The sequence below is a fragment of the Thamnophis elegans genome, chromosome 8, assembly GCF_009769535.1.
Source record: "Thamnophis elegans isolate rThaEle1 chromosome 8, rThaEle1.pri, whole genome shotgun sequence".
Taxonomy (NCBI): domain Eukaryota; kingdom Metazoa; phylum Chordata; class Lepidosauria; order Squamata; family Colubridae; genus Thamnophis; species Thamnophis elegans.
The window spans coordinates 45,882,761-45,905,360 of NC_045548.1; the positions used below are offsets into that span (position 1 = coordinate 45,882,761).

The 22,600-nt window shown below is 41.0% G+C and overlaps 1 protein-coding gene across 1 annotated transcript in view; it reads right to left on the minus strand.

Moving 5' to 3' along the window:
• Positions 1 to 20,621, minus strand: part of TRPA1 (transient receptor potential cation channel subfamily A member 1) — a 54,328-nt gene extending 33,707 nt beyond the window's left edge. The window contains 10 exon segments of the mRNA XM_032222923.1: positions 753 to 853; positions 951 to 1,050; positions 3,106 to 3,154; positions 4,180 to 4,316; positions 4,837 to 4,982; positions 8,032 to 8,140; positions 9,734 to 9,841; positions 11,793 to 11,968; positions 18,339 to 18,501; positions 20,499 to 20,621. Coding sequence (XP_032078814.1) covers positions 753 to 853; positions 951 to 1,050; positions 3,106 to 3,154; positions 4,180 to 4,316; positions 4,837 to 4,982; positions 8,032 to 8,140; positions 9,734 to 9,841; positions 11,793 to 11,968; positions 18,339 to 18,501; positions 20,499 to 20,621 — 1,212 coding nt within the window.
• Between the last annotated feature and the right edge of the window lie 1,979 nt (positions 20,622 to 22,600).

Below are 22,600 nucleotides of genomic sequence, written 5' to 3' on the forward strand. Positions count from 1 at the left end.
GTTTATGTATCATTTTCTCTAACTCTGTTTGTATTTTAACCCAATAGCTTTTTGCATCTCTACACGTCCACCACATGTGATAATACATTCCTGGCAATTGGTGACATTTCCAACATTTAGCTGATTTATCCTTAAACATTTTTCCTAATCTTTCAGGTGTCATGTGCCATCTATAAAACATTTTATATAAATTCTCTTTATATGCCATTGTCAGATTATAATTCTATCCTGGTGTCTTAATCATTAGACCAGACTGAGTTTAAATAGATATGTTAAATGCCATGAAGAAAATAAAAATACTGATAGTCCTCGATTAATGACCACAATTGAGCCCAGAATTTATGTTGCTGAGTGAGAAATTTGTTAAGTGAGCTTTTCCCCCTTTTTGCGACTTTTCTTGCCACATTTGTGAAGTGAATCACTGCAATTGTTAAATTAGTAACATGGTTATTAAATCAATCTGGATTCCACATTGACTGTGCTTGTCAGAGAGCTGAAAAAGATGATTACAGGACCCCAAGACGCTGCAACAGTCATAAAAATGAACCTATTGTCAAACATCCAAATGTAAATCATGTGATCATGGGAATGCTACAAACGTCATAAGTGTGAAAATAGTCATAAGTCACTTTTTTCAGGGCTGTTGTAACTTCAGTCACTAAATGAACTGCTGTAAATCGAGGACTATCTGTATTCGTTCTTAAAATATTATTAGACAATTCATTATTAATAGTTCCACAGATTTTATTTACCTTTAAATAGTGTTCATTCAGGTGCTGTAACCCACCAGGTTGTAGGACAGTTAAATGTAAAAAATTACGACCAAGGAGATCTTTTAATTCTACATTTGCTCCTAATTTGAAAAACAGATTTTGATTTCAAAACTATTGACCAACAATTATAATGAACATTGATCTTGCTCATAAAGTGTGTTTTGTTCATTTTTGTACCTTTTGAAAGTAAAAGATTTACAATTTTCCATGATGCACAAGAAGTGGCCAGTAGTAATGGTGTTCGACCCTCAACGTCAACAGTATTAATATTTGCTCCCTGTAATGAAAAGTCCGTTAAAAGTACAAAAGTAATAGATAGATATTAATGATAACTTAAGGAATTAGACTGTATGTATCAGTGGTGGGTTTCAAATTTTTTAGAACCTCTCCTGTAGGTGTGCCCTGCTTTGTGGGAGTGGCTTGCCAGCCATGTGACCAGTGGGAGTGGCTTGCCAGCCATGTCACTGGGCGGGCGCGGCCAACTTGTAAAATGTGGTGAAACTCACTTAACAATGTTCTTGCTTAGCAACCAAAATGTTGGCTCAGAAACTCTGGCATTTGAAGCATGCAAGACTTAAAGCTGTCAAGTTACAAGAACCTTGCACCCCTAACCCTTTAGAAAAAACCCCCAGGGGTGTTCAAACATGACAGCTTTAAGACTTGTGGACTTCAACTCCTCTTCCAGTCATGTTGGCTCAGGAACTCTGGCATTGAAGTGTGCAAGTCTTAAAGCTGTCAAGTTATAAGACCCTTGCACCCGTAACCCTTTTTGGAAAAAAACCCAGAGGTGTTCAAATTTGACAGCTTTAAGACTTGTGGACTTCAACTCCCAGAATTTCTCCTCTCGCTCTTCATCTTGATGATGTGTGGACGGGTGGGGGGAGAGAGCTGGAACCAGTTCTAAATGGCACTCTAGAGTTGTGGAACCTCTTCTATAGAGGAGGTTAGAACTGGCAGGGACCCACCCCTGGTATGTATGTATGTATGTATGTATGTATGTATGTATGTATGTATGTATGCATGCATGCATGCATGCATGCATGAAGGAATGCAGTGTCAACCTGCAAAATGACTTCATCTGAAGCCATTCTCTCTCATACTTAATCCAGTTTCATTTCTTGGTTGCCATTCATGGGGGGATGGGGGAATTTAGGAATGTGGTGCCTCAGCTGCTAGTCAAAACATCTACCAGCCGGCATGTGAACCAAGGTGATGTCAACGGACACCTGTCAGAGCTGAGCGGAAACCTGTGACTTACTTGATTGGCCCATATGACCTAAAAGACACAGGGGAGTGGGGTGGGGAAATTTTAATCTTTTAACTATCCCCGAGCTCGGGAACTATTTAGAGCTAGCTTCATCTTTCTAAATGCTGATATGATGTACTCAATAAAGGGTTTCCTGAACCTGAGCAAACTGTCAAGAGATAATATATATCATCATCATCATCATCATCATCATCATCATCATCATCATCCATCACCATTTTAGCCATTGGCTATCCACTGCAGGATGAAGGCCTCTTGCACATGTTTCCAACTATTCAGTTCTGAGCTTTCTTTTGCCAATTGGGTCTGCAATACTTGCTGATGTTGTCAATCCATCTTGTTTTAGGTCTCTTTCATACACACTTTTTATCAAGTGGGATCCATTCTATCACTACCTTGGTCCACTTGTCATCAGTACTGAATATATTATGTACAGCATTATAAATAAATATATTTATATATTATGTATTTGTTTATTTGTTTGTTGAACATGTTCTTTGTTTTCAATGCCATAGTCTATTTCTCTATTTAAATAAATCATAACAGCAGGCATGTTAACAGAGGTGGTATTCTGCAGGTTTGTCCTGGGCGAACCGATAGCAGCGATGGGAGGCTCCGCCCACCCGCCATCATGGACACTCTGCATTTGCGCAGAAAGTTCTGGGCATGTGCAGAAGCGCCACTCATGAGCGAAGCACCCATGAATGTGCGCACTCTCCCATTTCCAAACCGGTAGCGAAGATAAGAGGAAACCATTACCGCTTCTGTTGTGACTGTGTTGGTCAAACAACTTAATTTGGATATTGTGGCAATATAGTATAGTTTCTTAGAACTGATGCACTGGCAGCATTTAACCTACATTGATACTATAAACGGGTATTAGCACCATTGACCTTATATGTTCCTAATATTTGTGTTCCTCTTGTAAATTTACTATATTATCTGAACAGGAAATTAATTTTTAAAATCATGTCATAATGCATGTTACTATGCAAAATTGCAGTAAGTTTAATATCAATCTTTATTGCTGTTCATTTACAAATTCAATTAAAGCAAAATGTTTACCTTTGAAATGAGATACTCTGCCAGTTCACAGTGATCAAACAATGCAGCCCTAGCAGAAAAAAGCAACAGCAAACCAATGTCACAATGAGCACATAATAGTGAAATAAAGTTATATTTTGTCTCTAGTTTTTATCACTTGTGGTCTCCAATCATGACACAGTAAAAGCTCTTCCAAGTATAGAATATATGAACTTCCAACAGTGATGTTTTTTTTCTTTATTGTTGTTCAGCGTGATAAATGAGTTTTTCATAATTACCATAACTGAAATCCATGAGCTGTGTAGCTGTGTAGACTTAATAGTAATACTAGTGTTCTAAGGATGCCCAATTATTATTATGACTGGTTGCTCAGTTGGCCAGATGTTTAGACTGGATTTGCATCTTTATGCAGCCAGCCAGTCCTTCCCAAGGATCTGGGACAGGAAGATGCTATTTAATGGCATTAAAAGTGTAATTGCAGAATGTAAGCTGTTCCAAGTAAAGTTGCTTTTAGCAATTGACTGATAGTGATTTTGTCAATGCCAATGGTGCTCCAGATGTTTTGGAATTGCCCCCAATAATGGTTATCATTATTGGTACTAACTTTGCTTTCTTTTGCCATAGTCATTTTACTTCTGTTTGCAAGTCTTTGTGTTTTGAGATTTTCCACAGTTCTTTTTCTTCTATTCTGTTATACAATTATTATTTGTTAAATCTGCATCCTGCCTGATTCTCAAAAACACTGGACAGTTCATAACAATAAAAAAAGAATTACAACAAATCAATAAAAGATGACAATGAAGTGAGACGTCTCACTCTTTCTTGCCAAAGGCCTATATCAGTGGTGTCAAACTTGTGGCCTGCGGGCTATATGCATCACATGCTGACTATGCCCATTCCCATTTTAGTGAAAGAGAAAAAAGTGATGATATGTCACATGATGACGTAACAATGTGAGTTTGACACCCCTGGCCTAGATGATGAGTCCAGTGAAACTAGGCTATTGAAACCAATGCAAATAACTTCATATTGTGAAAAATTAGTTAGAAAATACCATATCATAAACAATATAGGGAGTCTGGATAAAACCCTTACCTATGGAGCAATGTTTCCTTATTTCCATCTAATGCATTAATGATAGATTCCTCTCCTGTATAAGATGACATCATTAACTTGAGAATCTCAGTAGCTCCTTGAGTAGCAGCAAAATGAAGAGCTGTACAGTTGTCATTCTATTAGTGGAGATATAAACCAAAGAAAATTTACAATTAATTTCTGTACCAAATATTTCTGAAGTCTTATAAATTATATAGAATTCAGCATAATGGATGTCATCTAGATTCTTCCTTTTTGATTCTACTCAAATTCAGTTTATAGGCAACATTTCTTTTTTGCAGAATATTGCTCTTCATATCTTGCTGAATTACAATTCAAAAAGTTCCAGCCATCATGCAGGATACGTAGAACTATAATTAAATATCTCTGCTCTCCTGGAGAATAGAGTGTGTAGAGAAAAAAGAAACATTATTTCTGTCTATGAAAAAAGAAATATAACATAAATGTCTTTCCTATTGCAGAAGCTGCCCAGACTTATTAAATTATGAAGACATAATTGGAATAACTAAACAAACAATAAAATATTGCAATGCATGAATTATGTGCAATATCAAATTCTTTCAATAGTATTTTAAAACTGCATGTGTTTCTCACAATCAATGTAGTAAAATAAACATTAGTTTTATTAGATTTTACCTGTTTCAGATCAATCTGTGCTCCATATTCAATGCACATTTTAATCATTTCTAAGTCTCTGCTTTGGACTGCTAGATGAAGAGGGCTACATTTCCCATTATTAGTAAAATTAATATGATTTTCAGGTGAATACCCAAGTTCTTCACCTTAAAAATTAAAAAAAAATATCTATGATATAGTTTTATAAGAGAAGAATTAATTAACAAATTTACTGATTTTGTTATTCCTATTAAAATGTTTAATAATAAATATATACATTTAATTAAATAAAAGTTTATTCAAATATTTGACAACTTCTGTTTATTTTACAAGAATTTATTCAGCCCACAAATCTTATCAAAATTTAAAGCATTCTAAAGTAAAGAATCCTGACGGAATTAAATGCTGTTTCATTTATTTATTTTATTTTATTTTTATTTATTCAGTTTGTCGAACATGTACAAGATAACAGGTATAAGTATAAACATGGACATGAACAAGGAAATGAGTACAAATAGATGGGAACAGTAGGACAGGGACGGTAGGCACACTGGTCAGTGATATGCGGTGAAGCTTATGGCTGGTGAGGCAAAAAGAAAGAAAGCGGCTTCCCCCCTCCCACAGCAGCTATGTCTGAAATAGAGGCGTCCTGCACCTTGCAGGTATGTCCGACCCAGCTGCGGGGTGCTGGGCGCCTCTATGTCAGACAGAAGTGGCACTTTCTTTTGGCTTTTGCCCACCCCACAGTGCAAACACTTCCACCTTGCAGGTGCTGGAGCCACAGGCCACCAGGAGTACGTCCCGCCCGCCGCAGAAGATCGCTGGGTGAGAGCCGTGGAGGCGAAAGGCAAAGAGGGGTGGGGGGTGTTCCAAGAGGCCCCCTCCCCTTTTTGCACTCCGCAAGCCAGGCCCGCAGCGGCAAGAGGCTCAGTTCCGCTTCTATTGCTCCCCTCCTCCGCTCCAGAGAAGCCGGCCGCGGGTGAGTCTCTGCAGCCCCGGTTCCATCTCTAAGCAGCCCCGGGAGGAAACAGGCCAGCCCCGCTTCCCTCCCTGGACTTTCCAGGAGCGGAGGACCCACATTCCACTCCCCCTTCCAAGCCCTGAGTGGCCAGCCTTGGCTCCTGCTGCTTTCTCCCGAAGCTCTGGCAGGCCCGCCAAAGAGGACCCCAGATGAGGCTGGAATGAGAGCCACAGAGGCAAAAGGCTCACCACTCAGGGTTTGGAAGGGGGAGCGGAATGTGGGACCTCCGCTCCCGGAAATTCCAGGGAGTGAAGCAGTGCTGGCCCGTTTCCTCCCGGGGCTGCTTGAAGATGGAACCGGGGCTGCAGAGACTCGCCCATGGCCGGTTTCTCTGGAGCGGGGGGGGGGTGATAAAAGTGGAGCTGAGCCTTTTGCCACTGCGGGTCTGGCTTGTGGAGTGCAAAAAGGGCAGGGGGCCTCTTGGAACACCCCCCCACCCCTCTTTGCCTTTCGCCTCCACTGCTCTCGCTCCAGCCTCGTCCGGGCTCCTCATTTGAAGAAGTCAGCTTCTTTTTACCACTTTAAATATTCTTCAAGGAACTATTTCTGTTTCAACTGGTGAACCAAATAATACATACATGTTGTATTATTTGGGAATTTGAATTTTGGGAAGTGTTCAAGAATAACTATAATTTTCTATAGGAAACTGACCATTTCAAAATGATGTCCCATATTACTACACTTATATACTCGGTCAAACATCAAATATCACTTTATAGCTGCATATTATAGGGGATGGATGATTGGAATTTTGAATTCCTCCCCCGGCCCCCTCCCTCGGACCCACCTTTTCCAGCTGTGTCAGAGGATCATTTCAACTCTCCTCTTGGCCACCATGATGAAAATGTAAAAAGAAAAAGGCAACTTAGACAAGACCTGCTGCTCCCAGACCAGGAGGCAGAGAACCACGTGCCTCCTTTGCATAAGGAATTTTTCACCTTTTAACCCTTGCTTAACTCTGAGCAAGGGTTAAAAGGCGAAAAATTCCTTATGCAAAGGAGGCCCGTAGTTCTCGCCTTCCCCTGCAGTTAGCACTAAGCAGAGTCATTCTGGCAGCAACTACCTTAGCCTTTTTCCTTTTAATTTTTATTTTCTTTTCCTCATGACACTGGTGAGGCCCCGCCTCCCCTGCCTCCCCTGACTGCACGTCCCTGACGCTGGTGTACTTATGCACCATAAAACCTCTATGTTATTCCTTCCTTTCTTCTTCTGTTTATAAAATGATTTGTACTACATACAAAAAATACATTTTAATACAGGAGCAGGCAATAACTGTCCCCTCCAATCTAGAGTTAACCAATGTGGGCTTTAAAATTCCAAATAACCACTAAAGTAACAGCAAAGTGTTAAATTTTTCTGTATGTCTCTCTATTACCATCTACTTCTTTGCAACCCAGCTCTTGTACAGGTAGTCCTTGACTTATAACAGTTTGTTTAGTGACAGTTCAGAGTTACAGCAGCCCTGAAAAAGTGACTTTTTCACATTTACGACCGTTGCATCATCCCCATGGCCACCTGATTAAAATTTGGATGCTTGGCAACTGGTTCATATTTATGACGGTTGCAATGTCCTGGGGTCATGTGATCAACCTTTGTGACCTTCTTACCAGCAAAGTCAAGGGGGAAGTCAGATTCACTTACCAACCAGGTTACTAAATTAATAACTGCCATGATTCACTTAACAACTATGGTAAGAAAAGTCATACAATTGGGCAAAACTCGCTTAACAAATGTCTCACTTAGCAACAAAGATTTTAGGCACCATTGTGGTCATAAGTTGAAGACGACCTATAATCCTGTATTCCAAGCTCCTCTGTTGTAAGAGAGTAACTCCTGAAAAATCACTGGAATTCTTTTTCATTATTTTGAGTAATAACAGTAATATAACTCTGATAACATTTTAACACTTTTTAAAAGTAAAGAACTTTACCAATAGCAAAAAATTATGTGCATAAGGCAGCATTTCCCCTTTTGCATCACCCCATTAGACCACTGTCCTATTCCTCCTCATGTCTCAGGAGCCTTGCAGAATAACACATCCTATCATCTCTTGTCCTTTTCATATTAATGGCTATTACACTCACATACTTTACAGCCACTTAAATCCTACAATCTTAAAATATTTTAAGGAGACACCTCTGAGTGCTACTTCAATTATAAACAATATTAATGGAAGGTTTCCTAAATGCATTTACCTCGCTTTATAATAATCTCCAAACATAATTTCGAACCAGAAAAGGCAGCTGCATGGACTGGCATACAGCCCATATTGTTCGCTTTAGCAATGTCACCGCCATTTTCAATCTGCAAGAAAGAGAACCAGTTATGAAATGACAAGTTGACTAACACTTTTCACACACACTCACTACATACACTATCAAAATAGATTGTAAGAAATGAAAATATTAAACACTGGCTAATTGATACAAGGGACGCAATGGCTCGGTGGCTAAGACCCTGAGCTTGTCGATCAGAAAGGTCAACAATTTGAATCCCTAGCACCGTATCACGGAGTGAGCTCCCGTTACTTGTCCCAGCTTCTGCCAATCTAGCAGTTTGAAAGCACGTAAAAAATGCAACTTGAAAAATAGGGACCACCTTTGGTGGGAAGGTAACAGCGTTCTGTGCACCTTCAGCGTTTAGTCACACCGGCCACATGACCACGGAGGCATCTTCGGACAGTGCTGGCTCTTTGGCTTTGAAATGGAGATGAACACTGCCCCCTAGAGTCCGAAACAACTAGCACATATGTGCAAAGGGAACCTTTACCTTTTTAATTGATACAAATGTGTTTTATCTCTTCCAATTGTGGAATTGAGGCCCCAAAATTAGAAAGAATGGAGGAAGTTGTACTTCTCACTCAGCTAAAGTACATCTTCCTCAATAGAGAAATATTATCCTAAATTTCACTGGAATGATAGAGAGATTACTAGAGTTCCCATATAGTCAATATCTTCCCTTCAGGCAGGGATAAAATGATCAAAATTTGCAGGAACAAAAGAAACAAGACAAATGTGTAACTCATTGCAATAAGATGGCACTTGATTCAATTCCAGCTGTTTATTCAATTCAGATATTTTTATTTACTAGGCTTATATGTTGCTCCAATCATTATCTGCTCTGAGTGGCATATGCAAATGAGGTTAAAACAATAATTGCAATAATAAAAAATATACTACAGAAAATACAGTAAACCTCTAACCACTATATTATACTTACACACCAAGCAACAGATAATCCTTAACTTATAACCGGTAAGTAAGTGACCATTTGAAGTTCTAACAAACCCATCCAATGGATTTGAAGTTCCAGTGCCTCCCCCTCCCTGTGGTCATGTGACTGCAATTTTAAATATTTTTCTGGAAACTTAACAACAGCTGTGTTTGTCTAACAAGTGCCACAAATAATATTATAAAACAAGATTGTAAAAAAAAGAGCCATGGTGGCGCAATGGTTAGAATGCAGTATTACAGGGTACCTCTGCCAACTGTCAGCAGTTGAGAGACTCAAGGTTTACTTTACTTTCAATTCTTCCAAGGTCAGTAAAATTAAGATCCAGATTGTTGGGGGTAATATGATGCCTCTGTAAACTGCTTAGAAAGTGCTGTAAAGCACTGTGAAGCGGTATATACTATAAGTCTAAGTGCTATTGTTATTACAGTGGCTAAAACTGATCTGGGCATATGGTGACTCATTTTACAACTATCATGAAATTGTGGGCTAAATTATGGTGGCACATCAAGGACTATATCTAATAAAATAGATATTCCACTATGAGAAGGAATAGCATTACAACATCGCAAACCTCAAGAACACGAAGTTGTAAAAAGAGTGTAAGTAGTAGACAAAGGACAATTCAAACACATTGACAAAAATATATACATTTGTTATACATACCAGAAGTTTCAGTGCTTCAGGATTATCTTTGTAACATGCTACTAATATTGGTGTATTCCCACCCTCTCCTTCCAGATTTACATCAGTAGTGCTGCATTCAAGGAAAATCTAAATATTCAAATAAAATGTAAATGTTTTCTGTCAATGCACTGTTATACTATTCTTAGAGAGGCTATACTGTAACAAACACACATATGATCATAACTGGCAGGCTTAGTCTTGTTATCCAATTATAAATCACTTGATGGTTTCTGACCAGATTTGTGATTTAGCACTGTGTCTTAAAAATAGTATACAATTAGTACAACCTGTTTTACACCCCATTTCCAATCCTCACTGCTGTACTGTTTTACAGCAAAATTCCAATATTGCAGTTTTTTAAAGTCTAGAAGTTCAAATAAATAGTAGCTCTTATTTGTAAATTGAATGCATATACTCTAGACTTCCAGGATCCTATAGTAAGTGTTTAGGTATACTTTGTATGTAAGCTACTATATAACAGTGGCTTCAATTAAGACTGAGATTTCTGTAATGACACAATTAAGAAAATCAGAAATCATGATGCTAAATTCAAAGTTAGGGCCTGAAGGTTTGTGGAAGCCACCAGGGAGCATCAGAAATCTGCCTGCCTGTCTTCCTTTATCTCACTCAGCATACCACTCTTCCTTCCACCCTTCCTTTCATCTTTCCCTCCCTCCCTCCACTTAATGACTACCATGTTTATTTAATGTCTGCCACAAAAAGGTCATCAAAACAGGTCCAGTCATATGGTAACCTGCTTAATGACTGCAATGACTTATGACTGTAATTCTGGGCTCAATTATGATTGTAAATTGTGGACTACCTGTATTGGCACATTTAATTACATTCTTCTTGGTTTGGAATAATTATAGTTGTAAATTGAGGACTATCTATATATAGATTAATAACTGCAAATAAGACTAGCTAATGTAATAATGATGACCCTTCACAAGTCTCTGGAGTTTTCTTACAACAGTTTTGAGAATGGTTTCCCATTTCATTCTCTCTAAAGATAAGAGAAAATAACTAGATATTTTGTGCCTAAGGCAGAATCAGGACAGAGTCTCTCAGTTTCTGGGCTAGAGTTTCAAACCACAGTATAATAACAAACTTTCAACTATATGTATACAATACCAAATGGTATCATGTTTGCTCATCATAAAATTACATTAAGGAAGAAATCTTACTGGGATCCAATTGCCTTCATTTGTGAGAAATCTTAGCTTCCTGTTTGTCAAGATCATTGTGCTTCTTAATACGGAGCCCTACACCAGTGGTCCCCAATCTTTCTGGCTCCATTGACCAGCAGTGGAGGCAGTAGTAGGGAGAAGGGGATGGTTTAGCGCATGTAACCTAGATCTTGTGCATGCACAAATGAAGCTTTGCATTGTGCATGCATAAATGAAGCTTTGCTTCCACCGCCCAGTTCCCAACAGGCTGCAGACTGGTACCACTCTGCGTCCCGGGGCTTGGGGTTTCCTGCCCTGCACTTTCCATCACTTTATCCTCATTACATCAGAACATCCCCTATTTTCAATATAATTTCCTGATAGAGCTAGTTTGGTGTAATGGTTAATGCATCAGGCTAGAAACCAAGAGACTGAGAATTCTAGTCCTATTTTAGGCATGAAACCAGCTGAAAAAAACTGTCCAGGGACTCACCAGGAATCAATAGAACTTAAAAAAAGAACAGAAAACAACCTTTTCCTGAAAGCCAAAATTTTAAAACTTGGTTTAAACTATCCTCTGTATTTTGCCTTCAATGAATAAAACAAAATTGCTAATTTCTGTTATCTGGTAGCTTTTAAAAACTGAAGAACAATATCAGAATTTGAAAGATTAGATTAGCTTCCACTTAGGAGCAGAGATAATAAAATGCAGCATTTTTCATCTGTCTATAATTCAGAATCTCCAAAAATCAAGATGTACCATATTAATCCCCATTTATTCACATTAACTTCTATAAATATCCATGAGATGATCTTGTTTTTTAACTTCACCAACTTATTTGCATATGAATTTGGAAATGGAGCTTTACCTTAACTAAATCATTTAAAAGATACAACACAGCCCAGTGAAGTGGAGAAATCATATTGGAATTAAGGATGTTTGGGTTGGCCCCTCTTCTGAGAAGTAATTTAACACTTTCAGTCTGTTGTTTTTTTGTAGCCCAGTGCAGTGGTGTATTTCCACACGAGTCTGTTACATTTAGAACTATGCCAAAGACAGGAAAATTGAGTAAATGTTAATTCACATTTTTATTTCACATAAAATGATATTGTACTTTATATAATACTACTGTAATAAACTGTAAATGGAAATATAAATTTAATGAAGGAACCAAGATTTACAGCAGAAACCTTATTCTGTATGTATTCTCAAGTTTCTGCATTTAAACCATCAAATGTACGTGCATGCTTATAATATGTTCTCAAAAGATCAGTAGATGCATTTCATACTGCATGAATTGAGTTGAAGTCAATTTATGACTTCAAATGGAACCAGAACTTCCATCAGTATGTGATGTCAGGGCTATGTGAATAAACATGTGACCATGCCTGATTTTAGATTTTTTTGCCATGGCCTTTAAACAAATTATCCTGTCATTAAGTGAATCCAAATTTCCCCTTTCACTTTGCTCACTGCCTAGGCTGGGAAGTTTGCAGGTGATGATCACATAATCCCAAAATACTGCAACTGTTATAAACAAGTGCCATTACCAAGCACCCAAATTGTGTCCATATGACTACAGCGATGATGTGACAGTTGTAAGTATGATGACCAGTCATAAATCACTTTTAGCATCTGTGTAACTTTAAATGGTTGGTAAACGAATACTTGTGAGTTGAGAACTAGATGTGTATGTACGGGGAGGGGCAGGTATGGCGGGAACTTTAGGGCTAGCCATTACCGGGGAAGGAGGGTCCGCTATGTCACAGCGATCCCTCCTTCCGGCCCTATTAGTTCCACTCCAAGGCCAGATGGTGAGAGTTGTCAGGGCCCTGGTCTTAGGCTGTTGTTGCTAAATGCCAGGTCTGTGGTTCACAAGGCTCCCCTCATCCGGGACCTAATATTAGACGAGGGGGCAGACCTGGCATGTATTACTGAAACCTGGCTGGGCCTGGAGGGAGGAGTCCCCCTCACTGAAATGTGCCCAGAAGGATTTCAGGTGCTTCACCAGCCACGACCCCAGAGAAGGGGTGGGGGAGTGGCTATCATCATCCGAGGGTCTTTAGTTCCTCGTGGGATCCCTGCTCCGGAGCTTGTCGGGTGTGAGTCCTTGCTAGTGAAGTTGGACCTTGGGGGTCAAGTGGGCTTGTTGTTAACGTACCTTCCTCCCAACAGCGTTGCAACAGCCCTCCCCTCGCTCCTCAAGTCAGTAGCCAAGCTGGTGGTCGAGTTCCCCAGGCTTATGGTACTGGGGGATTTCAACATGCCTTCGCTCGGTGAGCACTCTGACGGTGTGCAGGAGTTCATGGCTTCCATGACAGCCATGGACTTGACCCAAGTAATTCAGGGTCCGACTCACTTAACGGGTCACACGCTTGACCTCGTATTTCTCTCGGAGCAGTGGAGACGTGATCTAGATTTGAAGGGTATTAAGATCTTGTCCTTGTCATGGTCTGATCACTTCCTACTGAGGCTTGACTTTCGGAAACCAATCCCCCACTGTAGGGAGGAGGAACCGATTAGGTGGTTCCACCCCAGGCGCCTGAAGGACCCTATGGGATTTCAGACGGCGCTTGGAGAAATACCTGACGCTCTCGCCCGCAGTCCGGTGGAGACCTTGGGCGCTGCCTGGAATAAAGTGGCGGCAGGGGCTCTTAACCAGATTGCACCTTTACAACCTCCCCAAGGTAGCAGATCCAGGAGGGCCCCTTGGTTTACCAAGGAACTCCGGGAGATGAAGCGCCAGAAGAGACGTCTAGAGCGCCGCTGGAGGGCCAGTAACTCTGAGTCAGACCGAGCACTGATGAGAGCCTATGTCAGAGCCTATCTCGTGGCAATACGGGCGGTGAAATGTGCGCATTTTGCCGCTCTTATTGCATCCGCTGAATCATGCCCAGCTGCCTTGCTTAGAGTAACCCGTTCCCTCTTGAAAGGGAGGGACGCGGATGATCCTTTACAAGGTAGAGCTGACGAATTTGTTCAGTTTCTAGCGGATAAAGTCGCTCGGACTCCAATTGCTCAGTGCCAGCCGAGGTACAGGGGAAGGTCTTGAGTGGAGTTTATGGACTGAGTTTCAACTTGTCACACCTGAGGAAGTGGACAAGGCCATGGAAGCAGTGAATGCCTCCACTTGTATACTGGACCCGTGCCCCTCCTGGCTGGTCACAGCAGGGAGGTGACACGCGGCTGGATCCAGACGATAGTTAACACCTCTCTCCGGGAGGGGTCTTTCCCGCTCCTTCTAAAGGATGCTGTGGTGAGACCCCTCCTGAAGAAGCCGTCTCTGGACGCAGCCATCTTGAGTAACTATCGTCCAGTCTCCAACCTCCCCTTCATTGGGAAGGTTGTTGAGAAAGTGGTGGCCTTTCAACTCCGACGGTCCTTGGATGAAACCAATTATCTGGACTCCTTTCAGTCTGGTTTCAGGCCTGGTTACAGCACGGAAACTGCTTTGGTCGCGCTGATCGATGATCTCTGGTGAGCCAGGGATAGGGGCTGCTCCTCTATCCTTGTGCTTCTTGACCTCTCAGCAGCCTTCGATACCATCGACCATGGTATCCTTCTGCGATGGTTGTGGGAGGTGGTGGTGGGAGGCACCGTTCTCCGGTGGTTCTCCTCCTACCTCTCGGGCAGGTTGCAGTCGGTGTTGGTCGGAGGTCAGAGATCGACCCCCAGGCCCCTCAATTATGGGGTGCCACAGGACTCAGTGCTGTCCCCCCCTCCTATTCAACATCTACATGAAGCCACTGGGTGAGATCATGCAACGACATGGGATCAAGTACCACCAGTATGCGGACGATACGCAGCTGTATCTGTCCACCCTGTGCCAACTCAGTGAAGCGGTGGAAGTGATGTGCCAGTGCTTGGAGGCTGTTAGGGTCTGGATGCGTACGAACAAGCTGGCACTCAATCCCGACAAGACTGAGTGGCTATTGATGCTCCCTCCCAAGGATGGTCCAGCTATTCCATCTCTTAGTCTGGGGGGTGAAATTATACGCCCCTCAGAGAGGGTCCGCAATTTGGGAGTCCTCCTGGATCCACAGCTGATGCTAGAACATCATTTGTCGGCTGTGACCAGGGGGGCCTTTGCCCAGATTCGCCTGGTGCACCAATTGCGACCCTATCTGGACCGGGAGGCCCTTCGGATAGTCACCCACGCCCTCGTGACCTCAAGACTCGACTACTGTAATGAACTCTACATGGGGCTGCCCTTGAAGAGTATTCGGAGACTCCAGCTTGTCCAGAATGCAGCCGCGCGAGCGATCGTGGGTGCACCTCGGTACACCCACGTTACACCTATCCTCCGCAAGCTGCACTGGCTGCCTATTGGTCTCCGGACACGCTTCAAGGTGCTAGTCGTTACTTTTAAAGCCCTTCGTGGTATCAGACCTGGGTACTTGAGAGACCGCCTCCTGACTATTACCTCCCAAAGACCTATCAGATCCCAGAGATTAGGCCTCCTCCGAATTCCATCTGCCAGCCAGTGTCAACTGGCAACTCCTCGGGGGAGGGCCTTCTCTGTGGCTGCTCCGGCCCTCTGGAATGATTTCCCTGTTGAGATCCGGACCCTTACCACCCTTCCGGCTTTCTGCAAAGCTACTAAGACCTGGCTGTTCCGGCAGGCCTGGGGCAGTTAAATCTTTCAGCCCCAGCCGAGGTTACGACTGTTGTGTGTTTTTAAACTGTTTGTCTTTTTATTTTTATTTTGTACCCCCCTTCCCCTTTCTGATTGTTAGCCGCCCTGAGTCTCTCGGGAATAGGGCGGCATACAAACTGAATAAAATCTTAATCTTAAATCTTAATATTTTCCCGAAAATAAGACAGGGTCTTATTTTCTTTTGACTCCCGAAATAAGCACGTGGCCTTATTTTGAGGGAGGTCTTATTATTTTTGAGGTGCAGTAGGAGGCAACAACATGGCTGTTGTTGTGTTGTAATATTTTTGAGGAGGGATTATTTTGGGGGGGATGGATTATTTTATCATATGCGCTCAAAAGCCCAATTGGGCTTATTATCTAGGGAGGTCTTATTTTTGGAGAAACAGGGTATTTATGAATAATTCAGAAATTGTGAATAGAAATTGTGAATTTCTAATGTTCTATCAAGAAGTTATTGCTACCGTATGTCACATCAAACGAGCGATACTCTGTGAAGTGCTTCACAGATGTCAACTATTTTTCTCTTCTTGTTTGCTTCTTTTGCAAAACTGCATATATCACATACATTAAATTCCATACACTCCTCCATTCTTTTAAGAAAATGTTATCTGTGTCCTACAATCCCTCTCGGCCTCCAGTATCATAAGCCCAGTAGATAATCAGGATCTAAAAAGCACTTCCCGAGTGCTGCAAAATATGCAGACATTTAAAACGGAAGGGAAGACCTCCAAAATATGCTAACAACTGGAATTTTACTAAACACATGGCTTTGCTTATAGAAACAATTTACCCAGTTCCTTAAATTTGGAGCAATAGCAAAAGCAATGGCTAAAAGTATCTTAATGAAGAAACACTGCACCATCTCTAACAATAACATATACAAAGAATGATGATTACTCAACAGATTGGTCTGTTTGGACTTGTTGATTTCCAGACCCTGTCAGATAGAAACTTCAGAAGATTGAAATAACTCGTATAGTTTTCCCTATCGTTATCTAAGCTTCTGTTCTCTTCTTAATATATTTTTCACAACTGGAAAGTTTTACATGGATCAAACTAAGATTGGTGCAAATCACTGTTTCCTATTTCAGTAGTAGCCATCTCTCTGTGTGCACATGCAAACTCATATTTATTTGAAAAGTTTTGTGATTAAAGAAACTAATTAAAAGAAAGTTGCTTCATCTGAACATGGAAAGGTATGCACCAACCATCCTTCTCTTGCATATGTTTCTGATAACTTTAGAATATCTGCAAGTTAAGAATGCTTGGAGAAAAATACCGTATTTATCGGCGTATAACACGCACCGGCGTATAACACGCACCCCCCATTTTAACACAAAAATTTGAGTAAAAATTTTTTTCATTAAAAATAAATGACTTGGAAGCTCGGAACTTAATGTTGGATTAAAATTTATAACATTAGAACATGAATTATAACATTAACTCCTCTTAAAAGGCAAATATGAAATGAAAAAACACCTCTTTGAGCAAAAAAACTTAATCAGAATCACTGCTTTTTGGAAAACCAAAAACCTCTTCCTCATCTTCACTCTCTCCCTCTTTTTTCCCTTCCTTCCCCCTTCCTCTTGCCTATCAACTTCATCCTCTTTGTCTTTCTGCTCTTTCCCTCTCTTCCCCTTTTCTTCCTACCTCCTTCCTTCTCCCTCCCTTCTTCTTTTTCTTCCTTTCTTCTTCCATCTTCCTCCTTCTCCTTCCATTCTTTCTCCTTCCATCCATCTTTTCTCCTTCCATCTTCTCCCCCCCTCCCTTCTTCTTTTCCTCCCCCCTCCCTCCTTCCTTCCTCTCCTTCCCTTTCTCACACACAGGAAGGGGAGGGGGGCTATCTAGTCGCTTTCACAGCATAATTTCTTTATCTAACTTTTAAAAAACAGTGTGCAAATCAAACGAGATTTTCGTAACCTGCGAAGCACCAAGTTATATTATGTTGTTACAAATTCGCAGCTACTCCATTCTTTCTGATAGGGAACTACATTTCCCAAGATGCCTCAGGTCCTCAAAGCGCTGAACGCAGCTTTGCAATTGACTCCAGCGAGGCCTGGCAGCCGCCGGCTGGGGTGGTTGTCAGGGCGATGCGGAGCGGACGCGCCGTTTGTTACTGCTTCCAGCAATCAAGACGGAGAAGGGAAGCGACTGAAACGGACGCTGGCCTCGCTCTCCTGCTGCGGCTTCTGTTTCAGTAGGGAAGAAAACTTCCTTTCGCTTCCCGAATTTGACTGGGTCCCGGGGCTTCTGCCGGGCGGCAGAAGCCCGGGAAGCGAAAGGAAGTTTTCTTCCCTATTGAAACAGAAGCCGCAGCAGGAGAGCAGGGCTGCTGCCGGCCGTTTCACCTTGCACAGCGAATTTGACTGGGTCCCGGGCTTCTGCCACCCGGAGTATCGGCGTATAACACGCAGGCAGGGTTTAAGCTTGCAATTTTAGTTTTAAAACTGCGTGTTATACGCCGATAAATACGGTATATCTTTCTGTGTTCAGAAGAAGCAACTTTCTTCTAATTAGTTTCTTTTATCACAAAACATTTCAAATAAATATGAGTCTGCAGATGCACATAGAGATACATGCACAAATGGCCATTTTTAGAGTGCAGCAGAATGATGTGGCCCCAACAGTGTGTTATTAATGATTATTATGTTTTATTAGGTCACAGCAGTCAGCATGATATATGACAAACAATAATTTACTCTTCACTGTCCTTCTGAGTTACTGAATTTGCATTCAGCCTTAACCATATTGTGGCACCTTCAAATGAAGAATCATCCATGATCATTTGCATTAACTCAAGTTGACCTCTTCCTGCAGCATGATGCAATGGTGTAGCATTCAGCTGATCCAGTTTTTTAAGTCCTTCACGATTCTTCTTAATGAAACTTCGAAGTCTGCAAGTATTTCCATCTGAGATCACCTAATTGAGATTTAAGCAATTTTAGTCTGGTACCACAGAAATTCCAAATTATATTAATGTTTTTAAGTAGCTCTTTATTATGCAATATGTTGACAGTGAATTATTAAATATTCATCCATCACTACAAAGGTTCATCGACTATACTTATAGCAGAACTGCAGTTATTTAACATGACCTTTGATCTAATTACTACAGTTTATTTTATTTAGGTCTAAAAGGATCCTGGGAACATGATAATAATTCTGCTGAGTTAGGTCTAGCCCGCCTAGATAGCGCCTCCCTCAGAAAGTATTAAATTTCTATGCTGAAGCATATTTGATGGAATATTAAGTAATACAACAATTGGATTGCAGAAAAAGCTATATTTTAGCATAAGGTAATAGGACATTAAAGTGTATTATATTAAGAAAACAAAAATTCCAACTGTTATAAATGGCAAAAATATGTCAATGAAGTTTGTTTTAGATTACATTTTGGAAAAAAAATCAGCTTTTTATGGTCCGACTGTATATCCAAATTATAATCTACTCTTCTAACAATGTTATATATATGGTTGAAATCTCAATATAAAATGTGGAATACAGACACATCTATTTATCTATTACAAACATTTAGGATGATTATCAGAATTCTCTAGAATATTTTAATAATCAATTTACTGTTGAGTATAGTAAATTATTTAATTTACTATTAATATTTAATGTTAATACTATTCTCCAGAACGACTTGGTACAAAAATTAAATACACTTAGTTTGTCAACAATTAAAATTCAACAATGGAACACTAAAAATACTGAAAGCACAATGAAAGGTTAGAATGTTGGCTTTAAGGCTACTCCGTGTTTTGAATAAAAATGATATACAGTAGAAAATTTCAGCCAAAAAGTGATTTTAATTTAAAGCAAAGGTTTCACAGATTTTTAATGAATGGCACTAGTTTTCAAAACACGCTAAGTAAATATAATTTTTATTTGCTAATTGTTTAATTCCCAGCCTCGGTGTTTCATTAATGTACAGCACATCACTGAGTCATCATCCAACATTTATTTATATGTTAATAAACTGCCCCCAGAGATCCGGACCCTACCCACTCTCATGGCCTTCCGAAAGGCTATTAAGACCTGGCTATTCCGGCAGGCCCTGGGCTGTTGAACTCATGACTGAGTTCCAGCCCCGATTGACTGGGTGTATGTTGTGGTCTTTTTTAATCTATGTTTCTGTGTTTTTAACTTTTCTATTTTTTAAATGTATTGTTGTAAGCCGCCCGGAGTCCTTCGGGATTGGGTGGCCTATAAATTCATTAAACATCAACATCAACATTTGCCAGTTTCGAAGTGTTAAGTTAGATTCAGTAGATGCTGCCTTTTCTGCAACCAACCATTTGTAGATTTTCCAGCTCAGTGAAACTTTCACTGCCTTTATTAAGCCATTACTTTTGGCATGGCTTTAGATGAAAGATCTCAACATCAGTCCCCAAAACAGAAAACTGATCTTGGAAGCCTGAAATCTGCTTTCTCATACCTAACACAGAATCCCAGTTTCTGGCACCCAGTTAGATAATTAAATCCAACATCCTTCATCTACCTGTGTAATGACAGGATGGTCCAACTAGAGTTTTCCAGATGAGCTGGGTCTCAGTCCCCAATTCCCTACAAAACTGGAGAACGGATTTTTTAAAAAAATAAATCAAAAACTGAAGAAGCCGGTTGTAAAGTGGACGGGAGCGATGTGGACGAAATAGTATATAGCTAAATAACCCTTCGATTTTCTCCATGATCCTATGGATTGGTTGGGAGTCCGGTGCAGGACGGGATTCTCGCTTGCTCTCGCTTTTTCACCTCCTCTGCTCCTGACTTTTTCCATTCCCCGGCGCAGTCAGCATCCCTGCCCCTAGTACTCTCTTTGTCGTGCTCCGAATAAGCCACTCAGGATTTCCCTCTCGCGTCCCACCGATTCCCAGAGGCAGCTACAGTGGGTATTGCGCGCAGGCACCTTACCTTAAAGACATCCTGCGAGGCCACTGAACAAGTGTCGGCTTCGCACACCACCCCTTCGTAAGAAGAAGGGTGCCGCTGCTTCTGGTCGCGGCTCTGAAACCACTTCAGGATCGAGCTCTTCATGGCTAGCGTGCTCCTGGCTGGAGGGACTTCAAGAGGCAACCTGAGCACCAGGACGTGAAAAGAAGCAAGTTGTGGAAACACCCTATGCGCGCCTCCCGAAGTGAACCCCTCCCTCCGACGGCTCGCTTGGCGCGACACGCCCACGGGGGGCGGAAGGACGCCGCAAAGAGCGGACGGCGCGTGGGAGAAAGTTGGTTTCTTCTCTAAGTGGCGGGCGTCTGTGGGACCATGAAGAAAGTAAGGTTGGAACAGTGGCCAAGCGAACAGCGTTTGGCAAGCATTTCCTTCTACTGAATTTACCTTCTTCAGTAGGCAAGTAGCGACCAAGCCATTAGGAAGCTAGAAGTCCTATCTAGAGCTACAACTCCCATCTCTAGTAGGAGTCTTGCCAGTGAGTTGAAATGGAGACGAGCATCTTGTGAAGGGAGGAACGAGACCCCGCCAGAAGGGAAAGGGCTGCTGAAAACCTTAAATTTCAGCATTCTTCATAATTAGCTTTAATAGATGCAAATCTGAAACGGGCAGCAAAGTATCATAAAATTATTGCTTCCTAAAGACCAGCAATGGAGAATGATAGTTTTGATAGTTTTTAATTGGTTTCCTTTGCAACATCTATTTCTCTTCCTTTATAATCTTTCCTTCCATCTATATAACTGCTACAAACAGCTGTCACAATATAAACATTAGTACCAGATTTATTATTTTAGTTTGAATGCCTTCAAGTCAGTGCTAACTTCTAACAGCTACTTGGTGAGGCACTGCAGTTTTCTTAGCTAGATTAAAGAAGTTGCGTTCTTCCTAGGGCTGAAAGAGAGTGATTGATCCAAGGTTTTGTCCCAAAGATGGGACTGGGTCAATAACTGCTTCATAGTACCTGAATTAGTTGATTTGTTTTTTTAATGCAGTTTTCCCCCATTTTCGTAAATTCCAGCATATCCTGCATGGTGCCATCCAGCAAATTTGGATGGCAACAAGCTGGGGGAAAGAAGCCCAAAAGTTGACTAAAGAAGAAAAAAGTAGAGTCAAAAAGAATTTGCCCATCATCCATATATCTAGTCAAAATTCTTCGGACTTAGCTGTTTTAGGTCAAAATTATCTCCATAAAATTTAAAAATGTAGAGACCTCTTTTTCCTTTTGTCAGAATTTGGAAATTAAAAGAAATGGGTTAAGTCTGACTTCACCCATTCATCTTTTTGTCCTGCAGTCCAAAACTGTCAATCAACCTTGATATCATCCAGTTACTTTCATAGTCTCTTGAGAGAAACCAATGGATTCTAAGAATGTTCATTCAATGAAAATTATAGGATTCTGTGGTTTTATCAATGAAATGCTTTCAAGAGAAGCCACACTGATTTGGACTCTTCAGTTCTTATCACTAAGGAGTCTTACAGCTGGCAGTTCTGAAAACCAAAAAAGATGGAATACAAAGAGAAATGGGTGGAACAGTTAGGATGGAACACAGTAGTCTCTGTCTTTCTATGTTAGTTTGAGATAGCATGAATATATCTGTGTATGTTCACATTTAATATAACTTTCATTTGGATAATCTGTTTGTTTGTATACCACCTTTATTATTTTAGAAATAACTCAAAGTGGCGAACATACATAATATTGCAGGATCCAATCACGTAGACCAGAGGTTCAGTCTTCCGAGCTTTCAGACTCATTCTGATTAGGAAACTTTTTTCTACCAGAATGTATGCTTTGGGCTATTCTATGCGTGCCTGGTTGTGTGTGGCTTTTTAATTGATTGATTGAGATTGATTGAGATTTGGATGGCTGCCTATCAAGTCGTGGGCTGTTGTTTCTTTGTGCTGCTTAACATTAAATACCCAATACTCCTTCCTCCTTTTATTTTCCCCACCACAATAACCTGTGAGGTGCATTGGGCTGAGAGAGAGTGACTGCCCAAAGTCACTCAGTTGGCTTTCATGGCTGAGGCAGAACTGGAACTGACAGACATACTCTTTCTATCCCA